This window comes from Labrus mixtus, chromosome 20, assembly GCF_963584025.1.
Source record: "Labrus mixtus chromosome 20, fLabMix1.1, whole genome shotgun sequence".
NCBI classification, from domain to species: domain Eukaryota; kingdom Metazoa; phylum Chordata; class Actinopteri; order Labriformes; family Labridae; genus Labrus; species Labrus mixtus.
In genome coordinates, this window is record NC_083631.1 from 6,199,906 (window position 1) to 6,211,951 (window position 12,046).

The following is a 12,046-nucleotide window of genomic DNA, read 5'->3' on the forward strand; positions in this document are numbered from 1 at the left end:
GTTTAGTTCAAAGCATTCTGATCATTTTTGTGATTTAGACAAAATTGTCAGATAAATCGCTTTGGATAAAAGCGTCTGCTAAGTTAATTGTAGAATAAATTTAAATGGGATTGCAATTTTTCAATATGCATTGACTTTAAGACATTATACAAATGTGTCTACACAGTACTCTTGGCATAGTAGGAGCCTTCACTTTGCAGTCTACTAATGTCTGGGTTGAACCAGGCTGCAAATATCCAAAAAGGATATTTATTTTAAAAATCATTAGTATTCATAAATATATTAAACTTTATAAATGCATGTACAATGAACATTTCCTGTATGTGTTCCTTCTGCGGCGAGGAGGTTGCATCCCACTTCAAGCCTCTTTATAAAAATGGGAGAGTCACAAGGTTTTACAGTACCTATTACGGCGGGTATGGTCTTTTTTGATGTAGAGTCTATCACATTTATTTATTGTATTATTGCTTATTAGGAACCCCATGTGTCATTAACACATGGCCGCAGCTACTCTACCTCAATGTTGAAGTTAAGATATGATTTGATTGTGTCTTTTAGGTAAAAATCATACTTAAAGCCAGATATCTTACATTTTCTACAAACAAACCCTTATATTTGGGGTTAGGGTTGAACTTAAGACATTATACAAATGTGTCTGCAAAGTATCAAGAACCAAAAAGTGTTAAAGAAGTCCATTTAAAAAAACCCAAAACGATATAGTTGGATTTATTTCCCGTTAACTTTTCTTAGGATATTACTTCTTTATATACTATTTATTTATGTTATTTTATGTTTGATCTGATATTGACATTGTGTTTTTGTGTTTCTGCTTTTTGTGTAGGCCTAGTGAATTTCTTCACTTCTGACCGTATGCAATGAATTGTTGTTGTGATATACTAATAAAGTTTATAAATTAAAAAAAAAAAAAAAAAAAAAAAAAAAAAGACAGGCCCGCATGCGCAATATGTCAGCGCCCGTCTAAGGAGTTGTGTTTACTTAATTTTTCTAAGACTAAAGGAGGTGGAGGCTCGTTTTTATTCGTATTATTCAGTGTGTGTTTGAACACACACCTTGTTTTCTGCCGTGCTCGCACGCAGCTGTTAGTCTTTGTGAAGGGAAATGCTGTTTTATAACACTGTCTGTAAACTGTTCGACAAAGCTACCTGCTAGCTAACAGCTAACCACCAGCTCCCTCTGAGTCAGAGAAAGTATCCACACAATGAAAAGTTCTGCAAGTTTGAACAAGTCTCATAAAGCGATATTCATTACGGATTCTTAAAAGAGGGTCAAACTGCTTAAAGCTTACATTGCAGAGGGTATGCTGTAAGCAGGGTATGGTCATGTTGTCTAACTTTACTGCAGCTGTGCTCCTCGCCTTTGCTTTGTTTACATGTTTTTACATCAACCAGATCTGCACTCACAACACCAGACTGGTTAGATCAGTTCATGCCACGCAGAATAAAACCACTGCACATGAAAGACTTGTTAGTGCTGATCCAGTAAGAGCACAAAGCAGTGTTGTGGAGAAGAGGGGGGACAAACTAAAAACCACTGAAGAGACTGATACTTCCAGAGATGATAAATGCACCATCGCCCCAGAGAGTCGCTTTGACTGTGGTAGGGACAAGCTTCTCAGCCAGACAGAGTGTGAAGAGAGAGGATGCTGCTACGCCCCCCTGCCCAGCTCTGCAGGACCACCTTGGTGCTTCTACCCCGGTTTATACCCTGGCTATAAAATGGGCCCCTTCACTCCCACCACGCGGGGCCAGGCTGCCACCCTCACCCGTGACACCCCATCCTATCTCCCCAGAGATATCTCCACGCTACAGCTGGAGGTCATACAAGAGGCTGCAGGCTGCTTACGCCTCACTGTGAGTAAACAATATTCTGATGCCAGAATTTTAAACTTTGATATCATAATAAATCAAACAATGTCGATACAAGAGTGAAGATACCTGCTTTGATATCAGGGTGACAAAAATAGAAGTCCTATAGGCACTCATTTCTTGCAGGTGAAACCCCTTCAAAAAATTCTGCAATTTTTTAAAGGATGATTTCCCGTCCTATGCAACTCTATTAAATAGATGCAGTTTTAGTACTTTTAGATACTACCAATGTCAGCTTAAACTACAAAAATCAGCAAATCCTTTAACTTTAAAAGCTGGAAGTAGCCATTTGCTGTCAATTTTCGCCAAAACTATTCAGTGATAATCAAAATATAGGCCGTTTAAATTTCTTTCAATGAATTGAGTGCTTCTTTCATAAAGTGATTCAGCTCTAATTCTATGCACATCATTTAAAAGGAAGTGCTGCTAATCTTTTTTTTTGGGTGGGGGGATTTTTTCCCAAGTTAAAGGACCCATCATCTCAGCGATATGAAGTTCAGCTTCCAGTCGATGTTCCTCACAACAGATCTGATACACAGGATGCCCTCTACACTGCTGAATATCAGTCTGAGCCATTCGGCTTCATAGTGCGACGGAAATCCAACGGAAGAGTGATGTGAGTAGTTCTCTGAGCTTATTCCTACTGTCATGGAGATAATATAGTGGTTTCTTTAAATACTTCATTCACAAAATATATAGAAATTAAGACAAAACAAGAGGTGCTAAAATCTGTATGATGCATTTTTTACACAGTTACACATTAACACTTATGCACCTCAGAGTAAGGCAGCCACTGTACTTGCATCGAAGTGTTTTTGAACTCGGCTGCATAAAGTCAAAGTTTTTGTTGTCAATCCAAATGACAAACATGACGGGAAAAGAATATAAGAAATTATTTTCAATATAATGCAATCCAGTCAAACACTGCTCGGTACAATCCAAGTAGAAAACACAATATTCATTCTCCAGAAAGTTTGAACAAGAAGAAGATGTAACAGAACCTACACAGTAGATTGTGAAGGTTCACCTAATACAGTCAAATGACTTTTAAAGTCTCAGACATCTTATGTTATCGTATGGTTCCTGAACTTCATGCTGAAATGGTCTGTGGCATGGTGACTGTCTCCTTCTTACTCATCATGAACAGAATGAACACCACAGTCGCTCCACTGCTGTTTGCGGACCAGTACCTGCAGCTGTCCACAGCACTGGCCTCCTCCCTTGTGTCTGGCCTCGGGGAGCATTACACCCCCCTCGTCCTGGATCTTAACTGGACTTCTCTGACTCTCTGGAACCGAGACATGGCACCTCATGTGAGTCTATTGTAGTACTCAAGCCCTTATTTTTCTAAAAACATGTCTGGTCTCTACCGAGCCCATGAAGGCGCAGGTATGAAAAATAAAAAGCTGTTTGCAAAACTGTAAATATAGCTATTTCTTAATTTCTAACTCTCCTAGTTGGGCCTTTGAGTAAAAAAACAGAGAAGCAAGTTGTACCCATGGTTTAAAAATTCATGCGCACAGTTTCCAAATTTGTGCTCACTGATTTAAGATTTGTGCCCATGGATTTGTAAACCGGGCCCACAATTTTGCAAACAATTCCATAAATGGTGAGCACAAATTTGCATTGCTTTGCATTGCAAATTTGTGCATTGATGGCAAATTTGTGAGCATGGATTATAAACCTTTGCACACACTCTAGGAATTTGCAAACCATGGGTATGGATTTATAAACTGTGGGTATGGATTTATAAACTGTGGGTATGGATTTGCCAACAGTTTTTTTTATATTTTCTTACCTACGCCTTTGGGGTTCAAAACGTTAAAATACAATTAAAGAAGGAAAGGATATATTGTTTAGTTAAAATGCTAACAGTGCAAAGAGGAGGGGTAACAAGCAGTTATTGCTTTGATTAAAAAGGCCCACAGACCAAAACAACTTCAACATTTTAAATCATGCCGTCCCTGAACAGCAGCTTTTATCATTTTGATCCTCTTCCCAGTTTAAAGTGTGTCAACATCAACGTGTGTCTTTATCCACAGGCTGACGCTAACCTCTATGGCTCTCACCCGTTCTACGTGGTACAGGAGGAGGACGGCTTGGCACACGGAGTTTTCCTTCTCAACAGCAATGCAATCGGTACGAAGCTATCACATAAGACACACACAGTTTAGTTCATCTTCACACTCCAAACACTTAGATTAAGATAGAATAAAATCTGTCTTTTCAGAGGTGATGTTGCAGCCGACCCCCGCTCTCACCTGGGTGTCTATCGGTGGAATTCTGGACATGTTGATTTTCTTGGGACCTGACCCTCAAAGTGTTGTACGACAATACCTGCAGGTCATTGGTATGTATTTTAATGGTTATCATTCTGCTTCACATCTGCAGGTAGTAAGAGCAACATTCACCCCAGAATAAGAAATATGTGGATGTTAAATGTTTTGGATTATCTGTCTGCAGGTTATCCCATGATGCCTCCATACTGGTCACTAGGATTTCACTTGTGTCGTTGGGGCTACACGACCGCTAATACAACCCGGCATGTGGCACAACGGATGCATGATGCCAAGTTTCCCATGGTAAACAAACAACTCACAAAGCTCTATCAGATAAAGCTCTATAGATGAAGTTCGGAATCAAATCAACGCGTTAAAATATCCTTGACTTTTACAGATATTTGAAGATTAGACTGAATATTTTCTGGCATCGTAAACTGCAAGTTTGAGTTAGAATGGCAGTCGAAGGGTTAATCTGGCCCAGAGATCTTGGCCTAAAAATGACAAAAGAAATCCTTTTTGTTTGTTTCAAAAAATCTTGTAAACGATTTTATTTTTAATCAAAATAAATGTTGACTCCATGTTCTGGCTCATTAACAGCAACAAAGACAGAGGTGAAAACACGAGTACCAAAAGAAACGAGACAAGCAGACATCGTAATCTACTCCGCATGAAATCATTCTTCTCTTTCTGAGATTATATTTCTCACTCTCCACCTACAGGATGTTCAGTGGAATGATCTGGACTACGCAGAGAAGCGTAGGGTCTTCACTTTTGACCGCTGGCGATTTGCAGACCTCCCAGAGATGGTGCAGGAGTTTCACAAGAGAGGCATGAAGTACATCCTCATCCTGGTGAGACATTGAAGTCTAAACCAGCCAACAAACTGATTTTTATTTAAGTAAATACACAAAATAACAATTTATGGTTACATTTGTTATGGGAAAGCTTTATACTCTGAAGGAGCAAAAGAAGACATTACCAGTGTTTGTCCAGTAGATGGCAGTAAAACGGTTGTAACTTGTGACTGAGGCTTGTTTCCTGTTTTGGTTTTTGCACAAGGATCCGGGCATCAGCAGCACGAGCCCCCCAGGAACATACCCACCTTTTGAGGATGGAGTGAAACGTGACGTCTTCATTAAAAATGCTACAGGACACATCCTCATAGGGAAGGTTAGACTTTTCCATGTATGGATGTTTTTGTGTATTTAACTTCTTACTGATGTCAGTGTGAGTGTTTCATCTTTCCCTTGTTGTGTTTGTAGGTCTGGCCGGGCCCAACAGCGTTCCCGGACTTCACCAACCCCGAGACGAGACTCTGGTGGGAGGACTGCATCAGGGATTTTCATTCTAAAGTTCCCGTGGATGGTTTGTGGATTGTGAGTATTTGAAAACACACACAGCAGACTTGGTTATTTAGATAAGATTAATAAGAGATCTGGTATGTCAGGTTTTCAAGTAGCTGTGTGCTTAGTTTATTCACACCTTGGAGTCAAATAAAGAATGATGTAGACTTTGTTTTCTTTCTCCAACGCTGCATCCAGGATATGAATGAACCGTCCAGTTTTGTACAGGGCTCAGTGGAGGGCTGTCCCGACGATGATCTGGAGAACCCTCCCTACACGCCCAGTAAGTCTGCCTCATCAGGGTTGCACATCATTAACAATTAAAAGATGTACAAACACAATAGATTTTAAGCCCTGAGTATACTTCCTGCAGTTTCTTTTTTTTACATGCAGAAATTTGATGATTGATGAGATATTATATTAAACCCTCTTAGTGCGAGCCTACAGGTGGATGCTGGGGTAGGGCTGAAAGCAAGAGCGCAGAACTGGTGCAAGGCAGAGCTGGTAATGACAGAGCAGAGGGAGAGACCGGAAATCTTGCAGCTTAATTAGACCGCTAATTGGGAGGATGTGTTTGTTAGGTGATTGTGGATGACGATGCACGTCAAGTGTGAAATCAGAGCAGCTCTAGTTGTCTGCCTGAAGGAGCTCGCAGGCGTCGCTCCGTTCACAGACTCAAAATAGAAAATGAGCATCTTTGTAACAGATACAAAAAATATATCCAAATTTTAAAACTAACTTTTCTACATTGTACAAATGTTATTATTATTTTTAGATGTATCATTGGCCTTTTTGTGTTTTTTTGGAGAGACAGGACAGTGGATCGGGTTAGAAATCCAAGAGAGAGAATGTGGGGAATGACATGCGGGAAAGTAACCACAGGTCGGATTCAAACCCGGGCCGTCCACTTCGAGGACTACAGCCTCTGTACATGAGGCGTGCAAACTAACCACTCAGCCTGCGGCGCCCCGAGATTAAATTTTTTAATTTAAATACAGGTTCCTTAAAAACTGAGAACTAACAGTGATTGCACTTTCTAAATTCCCGCCTCTGATTTTACATTTCTGAATATAATGTACAGGATTTCCTTCATGTTGCATTAAGTTACAGCCCGTGTCTCTCTGATTGTTGTACCAACAGGGGTGGTTGGAGGCCAGCTGAACTCAAAAACTCTTTGCATGTCAGCCCAGCAGAAGCTGTCCACACATTACAACCTCCACAACATGTACGGGCTGACCGAAGCTTCTGCCACTCACAGGTCACATTCATTCTGTTCTCTCGTTATATCGGGTTACATTCTTTAAAAATGTTGAACATCAACTTTTTGCCAGTGTCAATTTCTTCCTGTGTTGGGAATACTGGAGCTGTGTGTGTGTGACCCAGGGAATATAACAATTTAATGTTGTTATTATTTATAAATTATTAAATATACTGTATTAACCCTGTGATTTGCTGCCATCCTCAGTGCGCTTATGAAGATTCGAGGGAAAAGAGCCTTCGTCCTGTCTCGCTCCTCCTTCCCCGGCATCGGACGCTTCTCTGGAGTGTGGACAGGAGACGTCAGGAGTGACTGGGAGCAGCTTCGATACTCCATCCCTGGTGAGGAGATGTGGTTTCTAATTCATGATACAAGGGTCTTTTTTTTCTTAAATTTGATCACAGATATTTGAATTCATTTGATTATTATTTTCATTTTGGGGCTTTTCATGCCTTTATTGGAGAGACTGGTCAGTAGACAGCCATGACTTTAACCTCTGTACATGGGCCACACGCACTAACCACTAGGCTACCGGCGCTCCTGCATGCAATCATTGATGCTTTGCTTGAGTTTTTTCTAGTTTTTCAAATTTAAAGTTTTTGGAACTCTTCATGTAAATCCAGTTTTGGACCAAAGTCTTATATGTCCAACATCCAAGCGTGTGGGAAACATGTTGTGGAATTAATGTAAGACAAACTAGGAACAAGTTGAAACCCTTTTGATTATTTAATCTTTTTCTAGCAAGTCCATTTGTGTTGGAATAAAAGGATCACACTGACCTTCCCCCCCCCCCCTTCAGCGGTGCTGCAGTTCAGCCTGTTCGGGGTGCCTCTAGTGGGGGCGGACATCTGTGGCTTTGAAGGCAACACCAGCGAGGAGTTGTGTGTGCGATGGATGCAGCTCGGGGCTTTCTACCCATTTATGAGGAACCACAATGACAAGCCAAATGCCGTAAGACAGAGTCACTGTGTGTTTGTTTTTCCAGGGTTCTTGCCCCTGGATGTTACATCCACAGCTTCTAAAGAGGCCCGTCTGTTTCATGTATTATGAATCGAGGTAACTCTACACCTTCTCATAGTGTGTTTGTCCCTCAGCCTCAGGAGCCTTATGTGTTTGGGCAGAAGGCCCAGGCAGCCATGCGGGGTGCGTTGAACCTACGTTACTCCCTCCTCCCGTTCCTCTACACACTCTTCCATCACGCTCACTCTTCTGCAGAGACGGTGGCCCGGCCGCTCTTCATGGAGTACGTGTCCTCTTTCCTTATCTCTGTCCTCTGTTCATAGCTGCACACGTATTGACTGCCCTGTGGTGTAGTGTAGCATGAAGAAGTGGGTATACTCTAAATCTGTCTCTAAATGTATTTTTTTAAGGGTCAGGTCCAGCAGAGGATAAACAACCTCTGTTATAAACGGTGACATGTAAGGGCGCACTCACAATAAGCAAAGTTGTCCCGTACCGTGCTTTAGCATGATTGCCCCCCCCCTCCCCATTTCCCCGCTGGCCTGCACTCACACTGCTCCAGGATGAACCGGGCCTGAGCACGGTTACCTCTTGAATATAACATTCTAATACAACAGCTGCACGGCTTTACGTGATCATGAAGTCATGACGTGCTTATTTTACAAGAAAGACAGACTCAAATTATTATTTTTTTTAATAATAAAAAAGTGACGCGCTTTCGGGTCAGCATCCGCACATCAGAGAACAACGCAGAGAACATGACACTACTTTACTGACCGACCATAAACTTGCAGTTTGTCCTAAAGTCTCTTTTTTTATGTGGTTGTCAGGCGATGTAAACAGGTGTCGATTTGAAGAGATGGTACATTAACAAGCCCGTGCTGAATCTCACAGTGTGATCAATGTCAGCTCTTAAGCTCTTTTTGGCCTACAGGCCTCCGCACCGGTCACGGGACTGAAAGCTATGATTTGTCCCACCAAACGGAAATGATGACTACCACATGCTGTACTTTCCATGACACTTTGTTTTCCTCTGCTCCTTGTGTAACAACCTGTTGCAGGTTTCCCTCTGATCCAAACAGTCAGACTATAGACCGCCAGTTCCTGTGGGGGAGTTCACTTCTCATTAGCCCCGTTTTAGAACAAGGGGCAGTAGAGCTAGCTGCTTACCTTCCTCCTGGAACGTGGTACGGCCTGCACGATGTGAGTCGCTCCACAACTGTTCAATCCATTTCTGTTTGTTTGCTGTTGAAGGCCAATATGTTTGAAGGTTTCTGTGCTAACATATGACCGAGGAGTTGGACTGTGTTCCATTGAGGTCTGGTTTTGCTCTCTAGGGTCGGCCTTTCTACAGTAAGGGTCAGTACCTGCTCCTCTCAGCTCCCCTGGACACCATCAACGTCCATGTGAGGGAGGGACACATTATCCCTCAGCAGGTGAGCTTCTCTCCTCTGCAGAAACTCGATACCACCTTTTTTTTTCTGTGTCATGTTTGGTTCAGAGGGGAGACAAAATGTTCTGGATTAATCTTTAATAGAATATTTTACGAGTAGCAAACAGACAACAGACTTTTCGTAGATCCTTATTTCTACTTTCAGTTAGCTAAAGCATGTTTGAAGGTCAAATATTATGCAAAATACACTTTACCATGCTTAGAAAATACTTTTATTCTAAAATGTTGCAGATTACTTTCATTGATAAGCATTACAGATTTAAAGAGACAGTGACATGGAGGTCGTGTTTATAAATACGGTTCGGGTTAGCAGCAGCTTTTTATGGATTATTTTGTTTGACACGGATGCCTTTGATCAAATGTTTGCATCAGGTTGTGTTGATCCATGATGCTGATGACATCTGAGAGTTTAAAAGCAGCTGAAACACTGAAGAGAAGAGTGTGTTTTGATTTGTTTTTCATCGTGCTTCTTTGATCTTCTTATGAAGGAGCCTGCTTTAACAACAACAGCCTCTCGCAGGAACCCTTTCTTCCTGACGGCGGCCCTCTCGGCAGGCGGCTGGGCCCGGGGAGATTTGTTCTGGGATGACGGGGAAAGTCTTGACACCTTCGAAACGGGGAATTATTGTTACATAATTTTCACTGCTGGACAGGTAGGCTGTGTTGTATTTCTTGATGTACGTCGCTCTATACAAAAGCGTCTGCTAAATTAATTGTAGATAGGGGAAGACAAATGATATCAGAACTGGAAAAGCTGATGCGGCCATGTTTTACATTTTACTGCAGCCCTTCTTATTGACCTGATAGTCTTTATAATGGATTTAAGTGTCATTTGTATAAACATTTTTTATCCTTCCCAGTAAGTTGAAACTTTACATTTCTTCTTCAGTCTCAGGTGTTGAGTGACCCTATCAGGCTGAATGACGCCCTGGACGGTCTGGTATTAGGAGGGCTTCGCGTATTCGGGGTTCCCTCACCACCTCTTTATGTTTTAGCCAACGGGGACAAAGTCAGAGATTTCACCTACCGCACGGACACCAAGGTGAGTCTAGTATGACTTTATTTATTTATTCATACAGTTTAAAGTTACAGGGACAACTCGCATTTATTCACATTTCTGTAATGTGCCAGATTAGCCATCATGGCTCGTTTTCTACTCTAATCCCTGGGCAGGTGAGTGACAGGACAAAAGACACACATACAGGACACTTAGAATCAGGGGCAGCAATAGCCTACTTAAAAAATACAGGAGACTCAAGATGTCACCTCAGAGCTTATGAAGGCGTTCTACAGATGAGTTTGTGTGTTGAATCAGCACATCAAAAGCTGATTGACATAAAAACACCTTCAATAAATAGAATAGCTAGGATATATTTGATATCTGCCACATTAATGTTGAATATAATACCTTTTATAAATCCCTTCAACACATTCAGTAATTTAGTTTGTTTTGTATTTGGTAGAACCCATGTGTTTATTTTCAATGTTTACATGTTTCTGCTCAATTACTCATCACATCCACTGTTTACTGTCTTTGTGCCATGTCTGAAATATCTACTTGTGTCTGTGTGCCCCCCCTACAGGTCCTGACAGTGAGCAGCCTGGCCTTACCCATGACAAAAAGCTTCACAGTCCAATGGGCTCTCTGATGCACTGAACTTCATTACCCAAAACCCTTTGTGAGCCTTTGCTGGTTTCACTGCTGCAGAGAACAGCTGCATATTTGTGCCAGTTTTTCTTGCTCAGCCTCTCTGGCTTTTGGATGGTCATGATTTGGAAACAGCGGCTTATTAAAAAGTTAGATGATATTAAACATGGGGGAGCCGTCATCCTGATCGACCTTTGTAGCTTTCTGCTACAGAATCCACACTATCTGAGGACTTTTTGATGAATTTTTAAGAACTTTAACTTTTAGTATGTTGAATGATGTTAATATATTTTTTTAATAAAGCTTTTTTCATAGCCAAGTCTTTTATCACACCTATGTTTACCCTACGTCCCCTCCTTCACCTGGAGATCCTGAAATGGGTTCCCACTTTGTTATTCTAAGATCTAAAAAAAAGTATAGTTTAGTTTATTATTTGGGCTTTTTATGCCTTTATTTAGAGATAGGACAGTGGATAGAGTCAGAATCAGGGAGAGAGAGAGATTGAGGAATGACATGTATGATAGGAGCCACAGGCCAGATTTGAACCTGGGCTACCTGCTTGTAAGACTATATAGCCTCTGTACCCGGGGCATGCTCACTAACCACTGGGCTACCAGTACCCCCAAAAGCTACATTTTTAAACAAACAGTCTTTATGTTTCAATGCAAATCTGTATGAGGATGTGCCAAGTAAAAATCAAAGGTGAAGGTGAAGTGTAAAAAACACAACCACACAATGACAAAACCACCAAAAAAAACATTTTCTCTATAATTAATGTCATTTTAATTGTTGTTGTTTTTTTTAACACAATACAGCTTCAATAAGTAAAAGTCTAATTTTTATTTGTAATTCAGTTCATTTAGTTTTTGACATTAAAGCATTAGTTAATCATCAATTTTTCGTGACGATGATAACCTTGGTGCATACAGATAATTAAAAATATGACTGATTTTTTTTTTTTTTTTTAAATGCTTGTGGCAAATTATGTATTTCCTAACCTTTAATCCCCTCTTTTAAAGAAAAAGATTGAAAAAGACCTTTATTTAAAAATTGGCATCACAGATTCACCAGCTAGTGGTTTATTGGAGAAAGGAGTCATCTATTGCGTAATGAAAACAGGTTTGTAAAGGAGAGGTGAATCCTCCAGCAGCGTCGTGATGTGATGCTCTGACTCCAGCTCTGGTCCTGATGATGGAGAACCAACTGCATGCAAGCT

At 41.0% G+C, this 12,046-nt stretch overlaps 1 protein-coding gene across 1 annotated transcript; it reads left to right on the forward strand.

Moving 5' to 3' along the window:
• The first annotated feature begins 950 nt into the window (after positions 1-950).
• On the forward strand, positions 951-11,149 carry gaa (alpha glucosidase). Its single transcript, XM_061026326.1, has 19 exons — positions 951-1,871; positions 2,351-2,502; positions 3,034-3,199; positions 3,929-4,025; positions 4,117-4,236; positions 4,350-4,468; positions 4,888-5,019; positions 5,228-5,338; positions 5,431-5,544; positions 5,710-5,794; positions 6,652-6,769; positions 6,977-7,110; positions 7,569-7,720; positions 7,864-8,012; positions 8,791-8,932; positions 9,067-9,165; positions 9,671-9,835; positions 10,072-10,224; positions 10,766-11,149. Exons 1-19 carry the CDS (start codon positions 1,335-1,337, stop codon positions 10,829-10,831), a joined length of 2,811 nt encoding a protein of 936 aa, XP_060882309.1. The 5' UTR covers positions 951-1,334; the 3' UTR covers positions 10,832-11,149.
• Positions 11,150-12,046: the final 897 nt, after the last annotated feature.